Source organism: Ylistrum balloti, unplaced genomic scaffold, assembly GCF_031769215.1.
Source record: "Ylistrum balloti isolate Yb309-2 unplaced genomic scaffold, AGI_CSIRO_Ybal_v1 Utg369646, whole genome shotgun sequence".
Taxonomy (NCBI): domain Eukaryota; kingdom Metazoa; phylum Mollusca; class Bivalvia; order Pectinida; family Pectinidae; genus Ylistrum; species Ylistrum balloti.
The window spans coordinates 1177088-1197034 of NW_026781904.1; the positions used below are offsets into that span (position 1 = coordinate 1177088).

A 19947-nucleotide genomic window follows, 5' to 3' on the forward strand; every position below is an offset into this window, starting at 1 on the left:
GTTCCCAATTTTGAATAATTCGTGTTTTAAAAAATCACTAACCATTGTTTATCGCTAACCAGCCTTTGAATAACCAGGGCCTGATGTCAGTAACTAGGTAGGTAATTTTGTCATTACGTTTCAATCCACACCATAGTTACCTAGGTCATTTAGTCATGTATTACGTTTGAAACATGATTGAGTAGATTTTGATATGACAAGTCTACCGTACACAAGACAGTAATATTTAATAAGACTGATCGAGAAAGGTTTCACCTACATTACAGATTTCAATGTCTTTCAGGATGACAGGAACGTGCTGCAGTAAGCTACATATTGACAGGTTTTGTAGAAGATAGCGGAAAACAAAGTTGGCTTCCTTAATCAAACGAGGTCTTACAAAATCAGGAAATGCAGAGGAAATGCGGTGCATCGAGAACGTCTTGTCGAGATAGAACACTGTTGGAAAGTACAGGAGTATGACACTTGTATAACTCTTGCGAGGGATGGAGTTGGGTGTGTCAATATTTCTGTTTGGTCATCGATGGTAGATTTTTAGGAAAATAAATTATTGAAGGCTGAGGCGTCATCGTCCGGTAAAAAAAACCCGTGACGTCAGAAAAGGAAAAATGTCCCTTTTCCGTTTAAAGTTTTGTCATAAAGTTGATTATATTTGTCCATCATTAATTATCACTAGCATCAGCACTGTATTTATCACAGGCTTTGTCAAAACAATCTGGTTTGTGATTTACAAATAGCATTCATGCACGTATATCTGTATTTTCTTGATTTAGACCGGGCATATACTTTACATTTAGCTTTCCGAGGTAAATATCTTTTGTTTGTTATGTATCTAATTCTGTATGGAGTTGTTGAACCGTGCAGGAGAGAAACTTCTCACAGTTACAGAACGATAAGATATACATTATCTGGCCCCGGTTATTCACAGCTTAGTCAGAATTAACCACTGGTAAGTGCATATTTCAAATTGCTGCCACTGAATAAACAGGAGCATTAAAGGCATAACGTTCAAGATATATCAATATGACATGCATCAGCGAATCTGCAGTCGTGAAATGATACATATTGCTCAAAATTTTGAATAATTCGTGTTTTAGAAAATTCACTAACCACTGTTTATCTCTAACCAGCCTTTGAATAACCGGGGTCTGATATCAGTTACTAGGTAGGTACTTTTGTGTAAGGCATTACGTTTTTCAATTCTAATCATAGTTACCTAGGTCATGTACACAGGTATTACGTTTGAAAAATGATTGAGTAGATTTTGATATGACAAGTCTACCGTACACAGGACAGTAATATTTAATAAGACTGATCGAGAAAGGTTTAACCGACATTACAAATGTCACTTAAGAATGTATCACTTAAACAAACTATGTCAAGAGGAAGGGGAGACAATTCAATAAAGAAAGTAAGCTCGACGACGATCTGGACAAGATTGTATATAGCTAATAAATGTGACTAGTATCACTATTTTATAGGTTTGCATTAAAGTCGTCTGTAACAGTTTTTAACGATATAAACATTGGTTATATATCCAAAATTATTAGATTCATAAAGCTCATGTTCTCCTGATGTAACATAACTAGCTTAAGTGAATTTCATTGGTCAGGTGTTCATTTCCTCTTTCTCTCATACCTAATGGTAAGTAATTTCATTTAATGTAAAATTAAAATGACAACGATGTCCATTCTTCGATTTAGATTTTATCGAAATTAACAAATTTAAATTCACACGTGGCCTGTTTACTTTTTTTGTGTGTTTGCTTATATTTTTGGCGTCTTCTTATGGCCCCGGGTCGAAAGATCGGGAGTGCATTGTGTTTTTACAGTCTGTCTGGTTGTCTGTTGTCAGCTTAACCTTGTCTATAACTATTGCACCGTAAGAGGTAAATTTACATATTTTGGTATGGGTGTACCTTATTATAAGACATTTCTGGTGGTACAAAAGATAGCATCGTGTGACCTTGATCATGACCTTTAAACTACATTGAAGGTAAAAATAAAAAAACGTTACCACAATGAAGACATAGGTGTTGCACAAAGTGCGCTTACAATTAGCACATTTTTTACACAGTACAGTTTTAATGTCCCACTTAAGAATTTTGTTGTTATCGGCACGTGAATAATACACCAAAAATGTATGTTGTACTTTAATATGTATACACGCAACAGCATTTGTGTGTTTAAGTCTGATTCATCAACCATCTCATTTATTCTATATCAATTCTACACAATGTATACACCGGGTCTACGATTTCTTTTACACATTGAATTTATGGTCATTCAAGTAGTGATACCCGTGCGATGCGGTGTGTTTTAGGTATCTGAAATACAAAAAAAACAGTACACAGTATGACAGGGAACAAATTAGTGATAATCTACCAGATACGTTCACACACAATACATCGGCGTGACTCTGTGGAGCTATCGAGGCAACACGCAATAATTATATTGATAAAATTCTGGGGCAGTGTTTATGTATTGATGGCCGTGAAGTACGTAGTACTACAGAAGTTATCCGTGCCGCTTGAGGAGATAAATGGGACAAACGGCTGTAAGTTATCACTTCATAACCGGTTTTAACCATATAAGTATTGGTTACTTTCTAACAGTGTCACTCATTTGGATGTTTACGACCGAACATTTTTTTTTACCGGACAGTCGACTCCGAAGATAATTCTACTCGCGTGAATTGTAATATCTTAATTGGACCCGAACTTTGTTAGGAAAGAGTTTTAAAAAAAACAGTGACAGACACAAACTTGAAAAAAAAAATATCACAAAAAGGTATATGTGTATACATAAGGGCATGAAAGATGATCTGAAACCGGATGTAAATTTTGCTATATCACGGTCACTATGGTGTACGGGATGCTAAAGTCATGAAATTTTCAATGCTATCGGCATATGAAAGTGAAATATGAGATTCACTTTTGTATAGCGTCTGTTACATGGACAATGTGAATTCATAAAAGCGACACACAGAAGATTCTGTAAAAGGAAAAAACATCGTGTATACAGAAGGATGTATTTTATAATTTCTTATACTACTCGCCGAAAAACTCACTGTTAGACAACGAAAGTTGGATAATACAGCGTCAGAGAATTTCGTTATTTTCCAGTATCCAAACAGGTCAGATCATTGACTTCAGCTAATCGGATAAAAATTACTATTAAAAATACCAGCCATGGAATCAAATGTTACACAGATGAGTTCAGGTCAGTCTGTATATGAGCTTACAGACGGGGGCTCTTTAGTCGAACTCTACATCGAGGGAGCCGTTTTGTTTATAATATGTCTTTTGGCTATTGGCGGAAATACCTGTATTTGGATAATTATTTGTCGGACCAAGGAACTCCGAACCATGACAAATTATTTCATACTTGGCCTGACAACAGCAGATTGGCTGGTCTCTGTGTGTAACATGCCTGTTACGGTCTTCACTCTGTTCGCAGGGGGAGTTTGGCTATTATCAGCGGATGCTTGCAGGGTATTTGGCTTTGTGAATATGTTAACTCTCGTGACAAGTGTTTTGTCCCTGTGCAACATAAGTATAAATAGATATATTATGGTATGTAAGCCGATCTACTTCAGGAAAATCTACACGAGACGAAACACTGCACTGATGATAACAGGTAAGTGTTTGTTTTACATCTAAATATATAGACAGTCTGCAAGGAATGACTTAAATATACCTTCACAAGAAATGTCTTCCAACATTTTCCAAGAAAATATTTCCACGTCCTATCCTGAATTATTATCACAATCTAATTATTTTCACAACCTTTTTAAAAATGTGTCCCGTTCTTAACAAAATTACTTCAATTGTTCAATATATTTTCCGTTTTCAATTTCAAAGAAATTGCTGGACTTTTTTCTATTTTTCTCTTGGCATTTTTGTTTTTTTATTTCTAGTAGAAACGCATTTAACCTTTTACTGATTATCATCTCAATCTTTCACAAGATTTTGTCATCCTTCGTAAGTTAGTTACCTTGGATAATACCATTAATTGGTACAATTCTACTAAAAACAGAAAATGCTTAAACCTCAACAGAATTATCATTCAAACTCAAATTCAATAAAACTAGGGCAAAATATTAACAAAAGAAAGATATACACAGGGATTCGTGAAAAAGTACACTGTTTAGGAGAGTAAACCCAGGTGTTCTAGACGAGTAAGCGTCACGTGCTTCATGGACGACACTAACCATGTAAATCTTGGTTAATAAAAGACAGTAATGTCACGTTCTTAAATGAGAATAATGTATATTACAACGAAACCAATAGGTGAACTAACGAGCAACAAACACGTGCAGCTTCATATCACCCAAGAAACAGAACACCAATAAGATCATTATGACATCTTTAAAACTTCCCCAACAATAAAGCTTATCCAACATTAAAGAGTTTTTAAGGTAATTTTTGTGGTCCAAATTTTGGTTCAGCCTCAACAAGTTTGCAGATATAATACTTATACCGTTTAAGATAAGAATTTCAAGCAATTGTGATATTAAGAGGAATATCCTACTATGATATTGACAGAATTTCAATTTATACCAGAGGCCAAACACAATCAATCAATTTCTCTTGGTAACACCACAGAGCTACGACCGAAAACATCAACCATGTTAACAAATCATCAACTATTTGATTTAGTTTCAGAACCTTGCATACATTTACAAAACAAGGCCGACAAACAATTTCGTTATGTTTTGAATAGGAAGTGAAAATAAGCTTAGAAAACTTTGATGTTCTCAGCCATAATCTGACAATTAACTAATTAGGTAATCATTATCTATTGACAACAAAATCATAAATATTCAATATTGATTTGCCCACGAATTAAGGAAATCCTTCTTCACAAACGGAAACAAGCGCGAACAAAGGCAGCTCTTGTTATCGATCTTTCTCTGTAAGATTCTGATATCTCGTCGACATCAAAATTTGACATTAATTTTCCATGAATTATCACTTCAGATCGATCATCATTTGATTTGTGTTAATTGCTTACAGTCTAACTACAGTAGAAATCAATTATCATTGGCCGGTAAGTGTCGATGACGTCACTTCCTGTTTGGGGAGTCTGAAAGGGAATCTAATGTCACATGTAAAGGTCACTCTGTAAGATTGTTAATTGTGCGTTCAATAGGCTAAACGATGTAGGTGCGGAGTGGTGATGAAGTCAGCAGAGATAAAGCCAGCCTAAGGGGGTCATAATCATGGAAATATAAGGAACATGTATTGATAGTGTGTTGATGATTGCATTCTGATATTATTAATAAATAGAACGTCACGGACTATTTAGAAATACACGATTTTGCAATTAATGGAAATAGTAATAATATTGTGTCTCCATTGTTCGAAATTTTTGGGAAACCCGGTGCACTCCGTGTTATCTTACTCCGATTGTTAAATATCGATCTTATTGATTTTTTTCTCCTTCTTTTTTCTTCACAAAAGCGGTAACATGAAAGACTATGTTTAGGGATATCATGTAACATTCAAAAGCACTTTATTCCTTCATTTTCAATCATAAAAGTTAAAAGAATATTTACACTGCTGTATCTTGATATGTTGCTTCAGGCAGAAAATTGATTCGTCTGTACTTAGCGGAGATAATTACTGAAAAAACGACAATTGGACCTAATTATGATCATCTCTCGTTACACGGCCGTTATCGATAAATACATTCCATAAAAAAAGTAAATATTTTATTTCAGTTTTTTTTATAAAACAAGGGAAAACCTGGTATAATGATCCAACAAAGAAGAACAATGTTACTACAGTGTAAAGAGACTTTAAAGATATCTATCCAAGGAATCGTTTGTTCAAAGGCCCGTAACTCTGGACGTAAAACCCGCTAAATTAATAAATAATAACATCTTCCAATTACGAACTTAAGAAATGTCAGATAATAATGATAAAAAAGATAACGATATGAAGAAGATATTTCGAGAAAGAAAAAAAAGAGAAAAAGGATACTAAACTGTAAATACACTTTAGCTTGAACATATTACCTCGGATGTACCTGTATATACAAGTTAAAATCTTAATTGTAAGTGAAAATACTGTACTGTATAATAAGGTTATTTGAATATATTTCTAATTACCTTTTCTCTTTTGTGTTAATACTGTGCTTACCTGTTCACCTCTCGCACCCTTTTTTTAGTGGTTCGATAGAACTCAAATAATTGTAAGGATTTTTTTATCGATCATAACCTTTGAAATTTTCTTTGATCGATTTCCATTTTTATCAAAGTAACTTTTATAGACTAATTCTAGAAACGTTTGGGCAATTAGCGCAGTGGTATCGCACTTACCTTTTATCAAGACGTCCGGGTTCGATTTCCCGATCGGACATGAAAAGAGAAGGGGCCATCTGTCCAACCACGTGGGTTTCCCTGGTACCCTCATTTCCGTCCCTATGGTAAGACTCCTCGCGCGCTTAAATCCGGACCAACAAGAGTGATTAGTACAAGCTGGATAACTTGTTTCACAATTGTTGTAAAATAAACAATTTTTTTAAGTAGTGGTAGCTCGTGTATTTTTCAGTAAATCGTGAGCCTGTAAAAAAAAGGGGAAAAACACACAAATACATATTGAACGAGATGTGTTTATGGAACACTATGCCCCCGGTCAATGTACAGGTCACATGGTCATTTTTTTTGGTACCAGACCGGAAAGGACTAGTCACCAGGAACACACTTGCTAATTATGTAAGCCCTACCTCTTATGGTGCAGTAGTTATGTCCAAGGTTAATAACAGACAAACAGACAGCGCAAAATCAATATGCCCCGATCTTTCGATCCGGGGACATAAAAACAAGCTATTATAGAAATGACAGTACGAGAGGCTATGACACAGTATAAAGATCAGCTGTGCTAGTGGTATAACAACATTTTATTTTTTATCACATAACTGAGGAAAGTTACATTTTAACATCAAACTGCAGATTTCAAACTCAGACGTAGGAAACCATTGTAATGCACCGTTCCAATTTAATGTTGTAACGTCATTGTCCATATTATGACGTCACAATCGATTTCTGCCGGTCCAGGGTATTTTACATTAGTGACAAACGTTTAAAATATTGCCTGGAGAATTCACAGAATAAAGAGATGAAATTATGTGATAAAAATTAATAATTAATCAGAATTAAGACCTCGGTGTAGATATGTCCTACCCAGCTAACGGCGTAGGTCGCATCATATCATTATTGAGTAAACTTAACGTGAAGTCACGTGGGACACCTATTAAATGATGGAGTGTCTCTCGTTAAGTAATCAGTAAAAGTGTGACGTAATTTTCACGGGTATTGACCTATTTTTCCTCTGACAATTGACGATAAACAGGAGTTAAGGTAATCACAATGCAATTAAAGTTTATTATTGATGTAGAATAAGATATAGTGAACCTGTTTCGTGGTTCTGAGACTCGTCGGTGATGCTATGGGCCCGAGTAGTTGTAACTTAAGAGGCGGATAAGAAAAATCATAATTGTTTTGGTTGAAACAAGTATGAATCATGAAAATATGCTTTATGTTGGTGTATGCATGTTCAGGTTCATAAACAGATTTTTTAACGACTGAAATTAAAGCCAGTGAAAGACTTTTTACTGAAATTTTTGTGTAGTACTTTTAGTTTAAAGTACATCATAGCATTTGACCCCTCAGTTTTCAGCAGATTGTTGACGTTTAGTTTAAAGATTATTCTTCAGCTACTCGGTATACTCATAGTACAGCATTACATGGGAGATACACAGGAACACGTACTTTTATTAAGACGGAATCAGAACGACAACAAAATAGAGGAACAGATAGAACAGTGAATAAAAACTACGGCGATTATAGAGGGATAGATAGAACGGTAAATAAACACGACAAGGATTACAGATGGACAGATAGAACAGTGAATAAAAACGACGGCGATTATAGAGGGATAGATAGAACGGTGAATAAACACGACAAGGATTACAGATGGACAGATAGAACAGTGAATAAAAACGACGGCGATTATAGAGGGATAGATAGAACGGTGAATAAACACGACAAGGATTACAGATGGACAGATAGAACAGTGAATAAAAACGACGGCGATTATAGAGGGATAGATAGAACAGTGAATAAAAACGACGGCGATTATAGAGGGATAGATAGAACGGTGAATAAAAACGACGGCGATTATAGAGGGATAGATAGAACGGTGAATAAAAACGACGGCGATTATAGAGGGACAGATAGAACGGTGAATAAACACGACAAGGATTACAGATGGACAGATAGAACCGTGAATAGAAACGACGGCGATTATAGAGGGATAGATAGAACGGCGAATAAACACGACAATGATTACAGATGGACAGATAGAACAGTGAATAAAAACGACGGCGATTATAGAGGGATAGATAGAACGGTGAATAAACACGACAATGATTACAGATGGACAGATAGAACAGTGAATAAAAACGACAACGATTATAGAGGGATAGATAAAACGGCGAATAGAAACGACAACGATTGTAGAGGGACAGATAGAACAGTGAATAAAAACGACAACGATTATAGAGGGACAGACAGAAGAGTGAATAAAAACGACAGCTATTATAGAGTGATAAATACAGCCTCTTCACTTTGAAACAACGTTTGGATAGTGCCTCGTAAACAATGTAGGCCGCATTTACAAAAAATACAACATGTATTAAAGTGAAGATCTTGTTTTATCTACAACATCAGGAATATTGACAACATCAAAAAGTACACAAAACAGATAATACACAGCAAATAGTTAATTTTGAACCGATTTCCATATACATATTTACGCCTACACACGGATGAATACACCGATGTGTAAAAAATTCCACGAAAACGCACGTAAGTGAACTAGACAGATCGGGCTAGATAAAGAAATCTAGGATGGGATATTCCTGTCTGAAGTGCCCTAGCAAGACAGCATGCACCCACAGCAAGTGACATTTCGGGTACGTGTAATTGTTAATGAAGTCATCTGTTGACGTGTCGGGGTTAATTGGGGTCATTGACGTCATTAACAATTGTCATCCGGGCTTCAAGTGCAAATGATTATAGCGATTGGTATAATGTCACGTGGATATTTAATTGCTCAAAAGGGTAATTTCCTATCTTGAATGTAGGACAGAGACATCGCTACCCTCGGAGGAGATTCCTGACAGTCTCAAGAATCTCTTCCTCGAGTAGAGTTTTCTCTGTCCTACCCTCAAGCTAGGGACAAAATGACACGATATATTACATGTGTGTTCGATATATATGTACTGAAGTTCTTCCTTGTTCCATCAGAAGTATGTGAAAAATGTCCATAATGTTGTTAAATTTCATTAACCGGAACTTATGAATAATCTTCTTTTATTTGAAAAAAACAAATTCTTAGACACTCCATCTAAGATTGCACTTAGTCTTTGTCGTAAAATTCTTGTCGGATGATTTAATTTCAATCAAACGAATTAGTGGAAGTTTCATTCGGAGATTTGTATATATAAATGTCTCAATTATCTTCCCCTGTTTTACATAGATACAGATTTATCGATCTGTTTTATGATACCAAAAAGAAATCGTTTACAAGATGGTTGATTAATTAATTTCGGGACGATTAGTGTCACGCGTGTTAAGAAACATTGACAAAACAACATTTCCGCATTACAAGTTGTTATGGTAATCAATTTCCCAATGAAATGGAAGCGCGTGGACGCTTTATTGATCGGCATTGATTGGCTATCAGATGGCGATGTCCTGCGTTTGTGATTTCAGTTTTCATGGTAGTGTAATTTTACATCTATACCAAGTCGTTACTGCCAAATCGATGAGGATAAATGTTCAGATCACATGTTAAACTGGAATTAAGCTTGTCCTACATTGTTGTTTATTGTATTTAAACAATGTTATTGTTTACATTAAAACGTATTAAGGATGATTATCCAGGTAAACATCAAGATGTGTTTTAAAACAATATCAATTCTAGTCAATCCCATAATGAAGTAAACACACAATGTAATTAACTGTGATATTAGTGTATTCAATGTTAAATCCTTAAAAAGACATATTTTCTGGAAACCGCTCGTCCTGTTCTATTGTGACAAAATAATAGTACAATGATATGGCCCCAGCTAGGGTTTCCTGTAGTTATATAGATATGGCCCCAACTAGGGTTTCCTGTACTTATATAGATATGGCCCAGGCTAGGGTTTCCTGTAGTTATATAGATATGGCCCCAGCTAGGGTTTCCTGTAGTTATATAGATATGGCCCAGGCTAGGGTTTCCTGTAGTTATATAGATATGGCCCCAGCTAGGGTTTCCTGTAGTTATATAGATATGGCCCAGGCTAGGGTTTCCTGTAGTTATATAGATATGGCCCAGGCTAGGGTTTCCTGTAGTTATATAGATAAGGCCCCAGCAAGGGTTTCCTGTAGTTATATAGATATGGCCCAGGCTAGGGTTTCCTGTAGTTATATAGATATGGCCCAGCTAGGTTTTCCTGTGTTTTATATAGATAAGGCCCCAGCTAGGGTTTCCTGTAATTATATAGATATGGCCCAGCTAGGTTTTCCTGTGTTTTATATAGATAAGGCCCCAGCTAGGGTTTCCTGTAGTTATATAGATATGGCCCAGCTAGAGTGTCCTGTATTTTATATAGATATGGCCCCAGCTAGGGTGTCCTGTGTTTTATATAGATATTGCCCAGCTAGGGTGTCCTGTATTTTATATAGATAAGGCCCCAGCTAGGATTTCCTGTGTTTTATATAGATATTGCCCAGCTAGGTTTTCCTGTATTTTATATAGATATGGCCCCAGCTAGGGTTTCCTGTATTTTATATAGATATGGCCCCAGCTAGGGTTTTCTGTATTTTATATAGATATGGCCCCAGCTAGGTTTTCCTGTGTTTTATTTAGATATGGTCCAGCTAGTATTTCCTGTGTTTTATATAGATATGGCCCCAGCTAGGTTTTCCTGTGTTTTATATAGATATGGCCCAGCTAGGTTTTCCTGTGTTTTATATAGATAAGGCCCCAGATAGGGTTTCCTGTAGTTATATAGATATGGCCCAGCTAGAGTGTCCTGTATTTTATATAGATATGGCCCCAGCTAGGTTTTCCTGTGTTTTATTTAGATATGGTCCAGCTAGTATTTCCTGTGTTTTATATAGATATGGCCCCAGCTAGGATTTCCCCAGCTAGGATTTCCTGTGTTTTATATAGATATGGCCCCAGCTAGGTTTTCCTGTGTTTTATATAGATATGGCCCCAGCTAGGATTTCCTGTGTTTTATATAGATATGGCCCAGCTAGGTTTTCCTGTATTTTATATAGATATGGCCCCAGCTAGGTTTTCCTGTGTTTTATATAGATATGGCCCAGCTAGGATTTCCTGTGATTTACATAGATATGGCCCCAGCTAGGTTTTCCTGTGTTTTATATAGATATGGCCCCAGCTAGGGTTTCCTGTATTTTATATAGATATGGCCCCAGCTAGGATTCCCTGTGTTTTATATATTATGATCTTAAGAGAAAGCATTTGCAATTTTAAAAATTATTTCAGATAAACTCGATGAATTGTTCAGACGTCTAATACTGTATCAAACTTTTTAATATCGACATTTTTCAATTCGGTACATCATTTAATATCTCGGGAATAAAAATTTATTCTTCAGACTTCAAGTTTATATGAAAAGCTATCATAATATGGTCGGATTGAAATGAAATCATGAAAAAAAATCAGAAGTTTCGGAAAGGTAAGCAATTTACAGTCTAAGGCATTCCAGGTACAGTTGCTTTCAGAAAATCACATTTAATAACAATTAGTAAATATCTACAGATACGGCATCTTCGCACAGAGGAGTTGGTCACCCCCCCCTCCCAAAAAAAACAAAAAAACAAAAAAAAAAAAAAACCAAAAAAAAAAAAACAAAAAAAAAGTTTTCATTTTCTGTGTTTGAAGACTTACGAATCATACAAATTGATGGATATATATAGATTTTAAATAGGTCATTTTTATGTACCACAGACAATGGTATGTGTACTTCATGGTCACGCTACCACTTAGGATTTTCCGTCGGGAAGTGTTTATCAGTCTATTTCCTGCATTAACAGTCATCTGGACATTGGTCAGTTTAATAGCATTAATCAGTAGTTATAAGTGTATCAGAAACATCACAATACCCGTCCAAGGACACACTACCACTAAGGAAATTCCGTCGGAAGTGTTGAACAGTTAAAATCTTTTTCCTGTCGCGCAAATTGAGGTATCTTAATTTTGTGTATGTTAGACATCTATCGCGTTTAAATTTCTCTGTGATTTTAAACATTCATAGCACACACATTTCCATATAAAAAATTTCTTCTATTCTCCTTCAAAATATAATGTCCCTGAATCACCTCGTGTGTCATTCCTCCTGTTTTAGAGGGATACTCATGGTCCCGGAATCTCGTCTTTAATCAATGTCCCGGAATCCCACCTTATTTCATTCATCCTGTTTTATATGAATAGTCATTGTCGCGGAATCTTGTAATATTCTATTCATCCTGTTAGAGGGCTATTCATTGTCGCGGAATCTTGTAATATTCTATTCATCCTGTTAGAGGGCTATTCATTGGCCCGGAATCTTGTAATATCTTATTCTTCCTGTTAGAGGGCTATTCATGGGCCCGGAATCTTGTAATATTCTATTCATCCTGTTAGAGGGCTATTCATGGGCCCGGAATCTTGTAATATTCTATTCATCCTGTTAGAGGGCTATTCATTGGCCCGGAATCTTGTAATATTCTATTCATCCTGTTAGAGGGCTATTCATTGTCGCGGAATCTTGTCTTAATTTATTCATCCTGTTAGAGGGCTATTCATGGGCCCGGAATCTTGTAATATCTTATTCTTCCTGTTAGAGGGCTATTCATGGGCCCGGAATCTTGTAATATTCTATTCATCCTGTTAGAGGGCTATTCATTGGCCCGGAATCTTGTAATATCTTATTCTTCCTGTTAGAGGGCTATTCATGGGCCCGGAATCTTGTAATATTCTATTCATCCTGTTAGAGGGCTATTCATGGGCCCGGAATCTTGTAATATTCTATTCATCCTGTTAGAGGGCTATTCATTGGCCCGGAATCTTGTAATATTCTACTCATCCTGTTAGAGGGCTATTCATTGGCCCGGAAATTTGTCTTTATTTATCCCTTCTGTTAGAGGGCTATTCATTGGCCCGGAATCTTGTCTTTATTTATTCCTTCTGTTAGAGGGCTATTCATTGGCCCGGAATCTTGTAATATTCTATTCATCCTGTTAGAGGGATATCCATTGTCCCGGAATCTTTGTCTTTATTTATTCCTCCTATTTTAAAGGGATACATTCTATGAACATACTGTATTTTGCTTTCTTTTACATGGATACTTATTTTCATCGTCCTTCATTCGCGCTTTTCAGTCTTTATTTTTCCACTATCCACAATAAACAATACCTTCTGAATTTCAAGTTGAGTTCGAGAAATAAATAACACGTGACTTTGTGGTATTTGTTGGATTATAGGAGTGTAGCTATCTCTGACATAGTGAATCCATTAGTGGGGACCTCGCTAACCTAGAACGTGCTACTTAGGGACGGAAGTTTAATCATCGTCAAATTAAAGTCGGCAAAGTGACCATTATTGTATTAGTGACTATACTTGACCTTCACGTACGTTATGTTAAAACATACTTATTTTTGTAATGACCACCAGGAACAATTCTGTACTCAGCTGTAGGATCAATGCAATTAATTTTCCATTTCTAGACTGTATTATCTACGCTTCCTAAACACTTGTTTATACGTCACAGTTTTTTTAATGTTTGTGGCCATATTCCGATTTTTATCAGTGATACATAACGAACTTCAATATTTTAGTCCCTAGAAGGACAATACAGCTGCACAATGTAGTTTGACCCATTCTCCGGCTGCACTTTATCAAATTCTACATATTAAAGACAATTTATCAATTGCCTTTGTGTGATTTCTAGTTTTGACACTACGTGATTATAGCACCTGACTGGGAAACTCCAGTGCGAGAAAATACACTAAGGACCTATAACCATTGACCGCTATGTAGATGTTATGATGCTATTTTAGGAGCCCATTCGATCTACGTGTGACCTGTCTCCGTCCATTGTTTGAGACGGTCTAGTGATCTATGTGTGACCTGTCTCCGTCCATTGTTTGAGACGGTCTAGTGATCTATGTGTGACCTGTCTCCGTCCATTGTTTGAGACAGTCTATCGATCTATGTGTGACCTGTCTCCGTCCATTGTTTGAGACGGTCTAGTGATCTATGTGTGACCTGTCTCCATCCTCTGTTTGAGACGGTCTATCAATCTTTGTTTGACCTGTCTCCATCCGTTGTTTGAGACGGTCTATCGATCTACGTGTGACCTGTCTCCGTCCATTGTTTGCGACGGTCTATCGATCTATGTGTGACCTGTCTATATCCATTGTTTCAGACAGTCTATCGATCTATGTGTGACCTGTCTTTGTCAATTGTTTGAGACGGTCTGTCGATCTATGTGTGACCTGTCTGCGTCAATTATTTGAGACGGTCTATCGATCTATGTGTGACCTGTCTCTGTCCGTTGTTTGAGACGGTCTATCGATCTATTTGTGACCTGTCTCCGTCAATTGCTTGAGACGGTCTAGTGATCTTCCTTCACACATTTTTAAAAATTCTATCGATCTTTTTGTGATCTTTCTCCACCCATAGTTGGAGAAAGTATATCGATCCAGGTGAGATTTTACTCCTCACATTGATAAAATCTATCGATCCCCTTCTGATCTTTCGTTACCCGTTGTTTAATGGCTGAAAGTTTCACATAGCCTGTTTCTGTCATGATTTCACAGAACGATGGTACTATCAACAAAAAAAACATTATAAGTAAAGACATTACGGTTATCAATTTTATAACGCATGACTGAGCACGCCTTCACACCTTACACGAATCTACAATAGCCAAGAATACACCTGAATACACACTGATACGAAAGGTCATTTAAGGACAAAGCAAGTCCCTTCTAATCAGGCTTTGCTAAATTTATTATATGTTTCATTCCGCACAAAATGTTTTAATGTTAATTTGCTATAAAGAATGCAGGATGATATTTGGTGTTTAAAACGAATCATGGACATTCTAGTTAACGAAAATATTTTTTGGATTTATGATTATTGTTACTTTCTGTGCTTCCATCGATTAGTACTCAGACTAGGGTTACATTAAAGGGGTACCAGTCAGCGACCTTGGTAGACTATGTTACTACATATACACTTCGATACGGGTCAGTAAATATACAATAATCCATATATTTATACACTACATTTCCCATCAAATTAAAAAAAAAAAACATTACAGTATGACAAGTCCAATTGAAAAAAAAGTCATATAATACTTGAAGCAGTTGGTAGCGCCATTTCGGTGTCATTGACAACGCGAACAGCACCGAAACAGCTCCAAGAGAAAATGATGTTTTCATTTACTTTTTACAAACACATATGTATTGTAACGTTACATCTAGATGTCTTACCGGTTGCTACAAACAACGGAGTTTGCAAGTCTGGTGTTGAAGCAATGCACGGGTGATTTTAATACAATCAGATTTTATATTCGGAAGCGTGACAATATTCGGAGGAAAGAAACATGGGGAAAATTTGAACAGTCGAGAAAAGAAAAAATGAAAAAAAATATGTACCGTAACTGAAAACAGTCACAGCGTGTGTTTGATGTTACGTAGTGTATCCACCAATACCTAATTGCCCATTAGTGCAAATCTCTACTTGGCACGTGATGATAATTACTTTCAGCTCCAGGACAGCCTTAATCAGCTTCCTTCCTGAAAATATCTTTTACATCGTCGGGACTCCCGATCAAATGACAATGTGGCTCCCAGATCAATTCTTTGATGAATCAGCTAATTATACATTCCAGTTGTAATTAAAACAGAAAAAGAGAAACCGATGAGATTGTTTTAGTTGTTCGCGACCAATTTAACAAGTAATTTACAATCTCCTTTATTGATATCGGGTTTTAAACGATATTGCTTACTTTACAGGTCTCTAACACAGCGCAATACCAACCATTTTAAATGCCACAATCCCATCTCCGTTACGCTGTTTTTTTCTATTAAGTCGATAACGTTTTGTTAATTTTTTTTATTATGAAGTTTTGATTTTCTTTCTTCCTTTCTGTCTTTTGATAGTTAAAATCAAATGGTGAACACGGGATCAAGTAGAAAAAAAAAACAGCACTCACTGACCTTTTTATTTTTGACTAATTTGTTAAAAGGGTTTATGATCAAAGAATTATGGACACAAAGTCTTTAATTCAAAAGTTGTCAAGGTGACCTTTGGCCGTTAAAGGCTTGAAAAATGACCACTATAATATAATCAGGTGTAGAACTTGATTTCAATGCTATATTGTGCATATGAACTTAAGCTTTTGAAGGATTCATAGACCTTTTTTGTACAACAGTATTTTCTTCAAAAGTGGTGAGGTGTGGCCATTGACCTTTAAACTTGACCTATGACCTCTAAAATGTAATCATGTGCAACTTTTTAAAGTGTTATACCATGGGAAGAATATATTCTTAATCATTGTCAAAGAATATAAGATATTTTACACACAATCTTTGTGTTACGGACGTATGGACGACCGGTGATTGTGGGGTGCAATCTTTGTGTTACGGACGTATGGAGACCCAGTGTTTGTGGGGTGCTGTCTTTGTGCTACGGACGTATGGAGAGCCAGTGTTTGTGGGGTGCTATCTTTGTGTTACGGACGTATGGAGAGCCAGTGTTTGTGGGGTGCTATCTTTGTGTTGCGGACGTATGGACGGCCGGTGATTGTGGGGTGCAATCTTTGTGTTACGGACGTATGGAGAGCCAGTGTTTGTGGGGTGCTGTCTTTGTGCTACGGACGTATGGAGAGCCAGTGTTTGTGGGGTGCTATCTTTGTGTTACGGACGTATGGAGAGCCAGTGTTTGTGGGGTGCTATCTTTGTGTTGCGGACGTATGGTGTTTGTGGGGTGCAATCTTTGTGTTACGGACGAATGGCGAGCCAGTGTTTGTGTGGTGCGATCTTTGTGTTAAAGACATATTGGTGGCCGATGTTTGTATGGGGCAATATTTTGTCCAACGTCTTGTTTGTGGCAACGCTTAATCATTCGAAGACTTTGAAAAAAACCGAATTCCGTTCATTACATCGCTAAAAGCACGTGCACAGTGAATCAGCGAATAATTAGGGGTAAAAATTCAGTTCTAAGTAGATTTCATCGTCATTATAAAAATGTCTTTTGGCAACCAAAAAGTAAATCTGCAACAGTCCAGACAGACGGGTAAAACGGATAATTGAATACAAATCTATTATATATATGTATAATACTTAAACATGAACATTACATTTAGTTACACAATAAAAATTATTTGCCATTTTGTATTAATTGAATTTAATATTTATTTTTCTAGCCTTTGTTATTCCTGATTTCATTAATACAAACAATCACGGATAGGGACTGTTGAGGTAATCGTTTCCCTTAGCACATTGCTCTCCCTCCCCCTTCCCCATCTTCCGGGTTTTCCTTCGATATAAAAAAAAACATTCGCTTCCTTCGCGGTGTCGTAATATAGGCTAAAAACAGCTTATGTTTATTCTTGAACATGGGAAAATGAATTTTATTAAATTTATTTTCATTTTTAATTGATCAAGATATTGCAAAGTCTGTTTCTCCACAAATATACTATTTTGTATCAAATACTTACCATGGTTTTGTTTTATTGTTTGTTCTAGGTTGTGTGACGCTGTCGGTTGTGATATCGCTCCCTCCACTATTCGGATGGTCAGAGTACGACTTCATAAAAGTACAATCTTTCTGCTTCTGTGATTGGACAGTGGAACCATCGTACGCTTTCTTCATGATCAGCTGTTGTTTCGGAGTTCCGTTTGGTGTTATGACCGTTTGCAATATCTTGATATTTAGGACCGTAAGAGCTAGTAAGAGAAAACTGGCTCCACAGGTCCCCAAGTCATCCAACGGACCCATCAGTTGTCAGACTATACCGGAAAAATCCGACGAGGATAATACGGAGTCACCAAAACATTCCAAGGAGAAGTATTTAACTGTTCCGAATGACGTCGCTGCGGCACCAATTCCAGAAGACGAGGACACTTCAACAATCACGTCACACGAAAAGGAGCAACTAACGAAGAGGAAAACAAAAGACAACGTAGCTGTTGGTTCTATTTCAGGAAACACCACTTCGGGGAATACCCTCGAGAAAACGTCTACGTCAGACCTAATCACGGTTTACTTACCAGAGGACGAATCGAAATCAAACTATGAAAACACGACTACTAGTAATACTAAATATGATGTGTGTGTGACGAAAGCGAGCGGAAAATCTGTCAAAAAACACAGAATTTTTCGAATTCATAGAAAAAGCAAACACGGGAAAGCTCGTGCTGAGGAGATTCGACTTGCAATAGCTTTAGCCGTTGTGGTGGTCACTTTTTTCTGTTGTTGGTTTCCTTACTGTATAAGTATGATACTATCAATGTTCGTCCCGACAGGGGTCCCTAGGGGAGTACATATGACAACCCTTCTGATCGGATATTTAAACAGTGCTTGTAATCCAGTCATTTACGGTGTCATGAACAGAAAGTTCGGAGACGGTTTCAGAAGAATATTTTGTTGCTTTAGAAAATGAGCATATGTCATGTCTTCTTTCAAATGCAGATTAATAACCATGTGCAATATGTAAAAAGTATGGGCAACCACTACACAACAGTTACAAAGCCTAATTGGTGGTGCCTGTACGCTCAGTTGTGTCCATTCACGCAGCTTCTCCGAGTTTTGACGGAATTTGTCGAGCATGTAATCCAAGCATTTACCACAAAAATAAGCCTAGCCTCCAACCATTAGCACGGAGGTATAGAGGTGACAACTGGATTTTTGCCAATTACGTGTGTACGTATTAGAAAAAAAAAACAGTATATATTACGTGCGCACGCAATGGGAAATAATATCACTACTTCTACAACGTGAACACATATTTGGAAAAAAATAAACATCTGTACTTCCGTACCATAGCAACATAATTGGAATTATGATTTTGAATTATTGAATTACTGTAATATTATGACAAGAAAAAAAATCTCTGAAAATCAGAAATCAAACTTTGGGAAAACATTTTTGTCGATCTTCCGGTCAAGATACCTGAATACTAGACTACAAGTACAGATTGGAAAACTCTGCCACCAAAGGTAGTTTCTTTGAACTTTTGAATGTAGAAAACATTCCTTCATCAATCACGGTGATAATTTCAGTTTTAGAAAAAGATCAAATTGAAATTATATCCGTAAAACTCTTGTAGAATGTGTTCAAACTGAATGATCTGTGATTTTACACAAAAGATCCATTTGTAAACCAGAGAACAAATGGACTAACATGTATGTTTCCAAGAAAGCGCCACGACCTCGTGACGTCAATTGATTTTAAACGGAGTAATTATTGAATATATACAAGAAACACGGAGTACAAATCAGCATTAATTGTTTAGCCAGAAAATATTTTTTTATAGAAAGAAGCATCTCCGTGTTGTGCGATATAGATATATACAACGAGGAAGGGATTTGAGCAAGGGAGATAACTCAAAATATCACGTGAGTGGACTCTCGTGGATCCAACTTTTTCACTGCTGTAACTAATTAAGGGTTTTATTTTTAGCCAACCTTTCGGAAGGCGCACATTTAGTGTCCGCCGTCAACATTTGCTTTAAAAGGAATCAATAAACGAAAGGCCCACGGTATTGACATTTGGTTACATATACAAATGTATATGGAATATATGTATAAATATTTTCAAACAACTTTTTTTCAATAACCAAAGCGTAAATGAGCATGTTTTGCTCTGTA

General features: G+C 36.5%; 1 protein-coding gene across 1 annotated transcript; it reads left to right on the plus strand.

Annotated features, from left to right (window-relative positions):
• The first annotated feature begins 3190 nt into the window (after positions 1–3190).
• LOC132555740 (alpha-1B adrenergic receptor-like) lies at positions 3191–18740 on the plus strand. Its single transcript, XM_060220106.1, has 2 exons — positions 3191–3638; positions 17824–18740. Exons 1-2 carry the CDS (start codon positions 3191–3193, stop codon positions 18738–18740), a joined length of 1365 nt encoding a protein of 454 aa, XP_060076089.1.
• Positions 18741–19947: the final 1207 nt, after the last annotated feature.

Coding starts and splice junctions, on each gene's coding strand:
- LOC132555740 (XM_060220106.1), top strand. CDS start 3,191: ATGGAATCAAATGTTACACAGATGAGTTCAGGTCAGTCTGTATATGAG. Junction 3,639..17,823: donor CACTGCACTGATGATAACAG/GTAAGTGTTTGT, acceptor TGTTTGTTCTAG/GTTGTGTGACGCTGTCGGTT.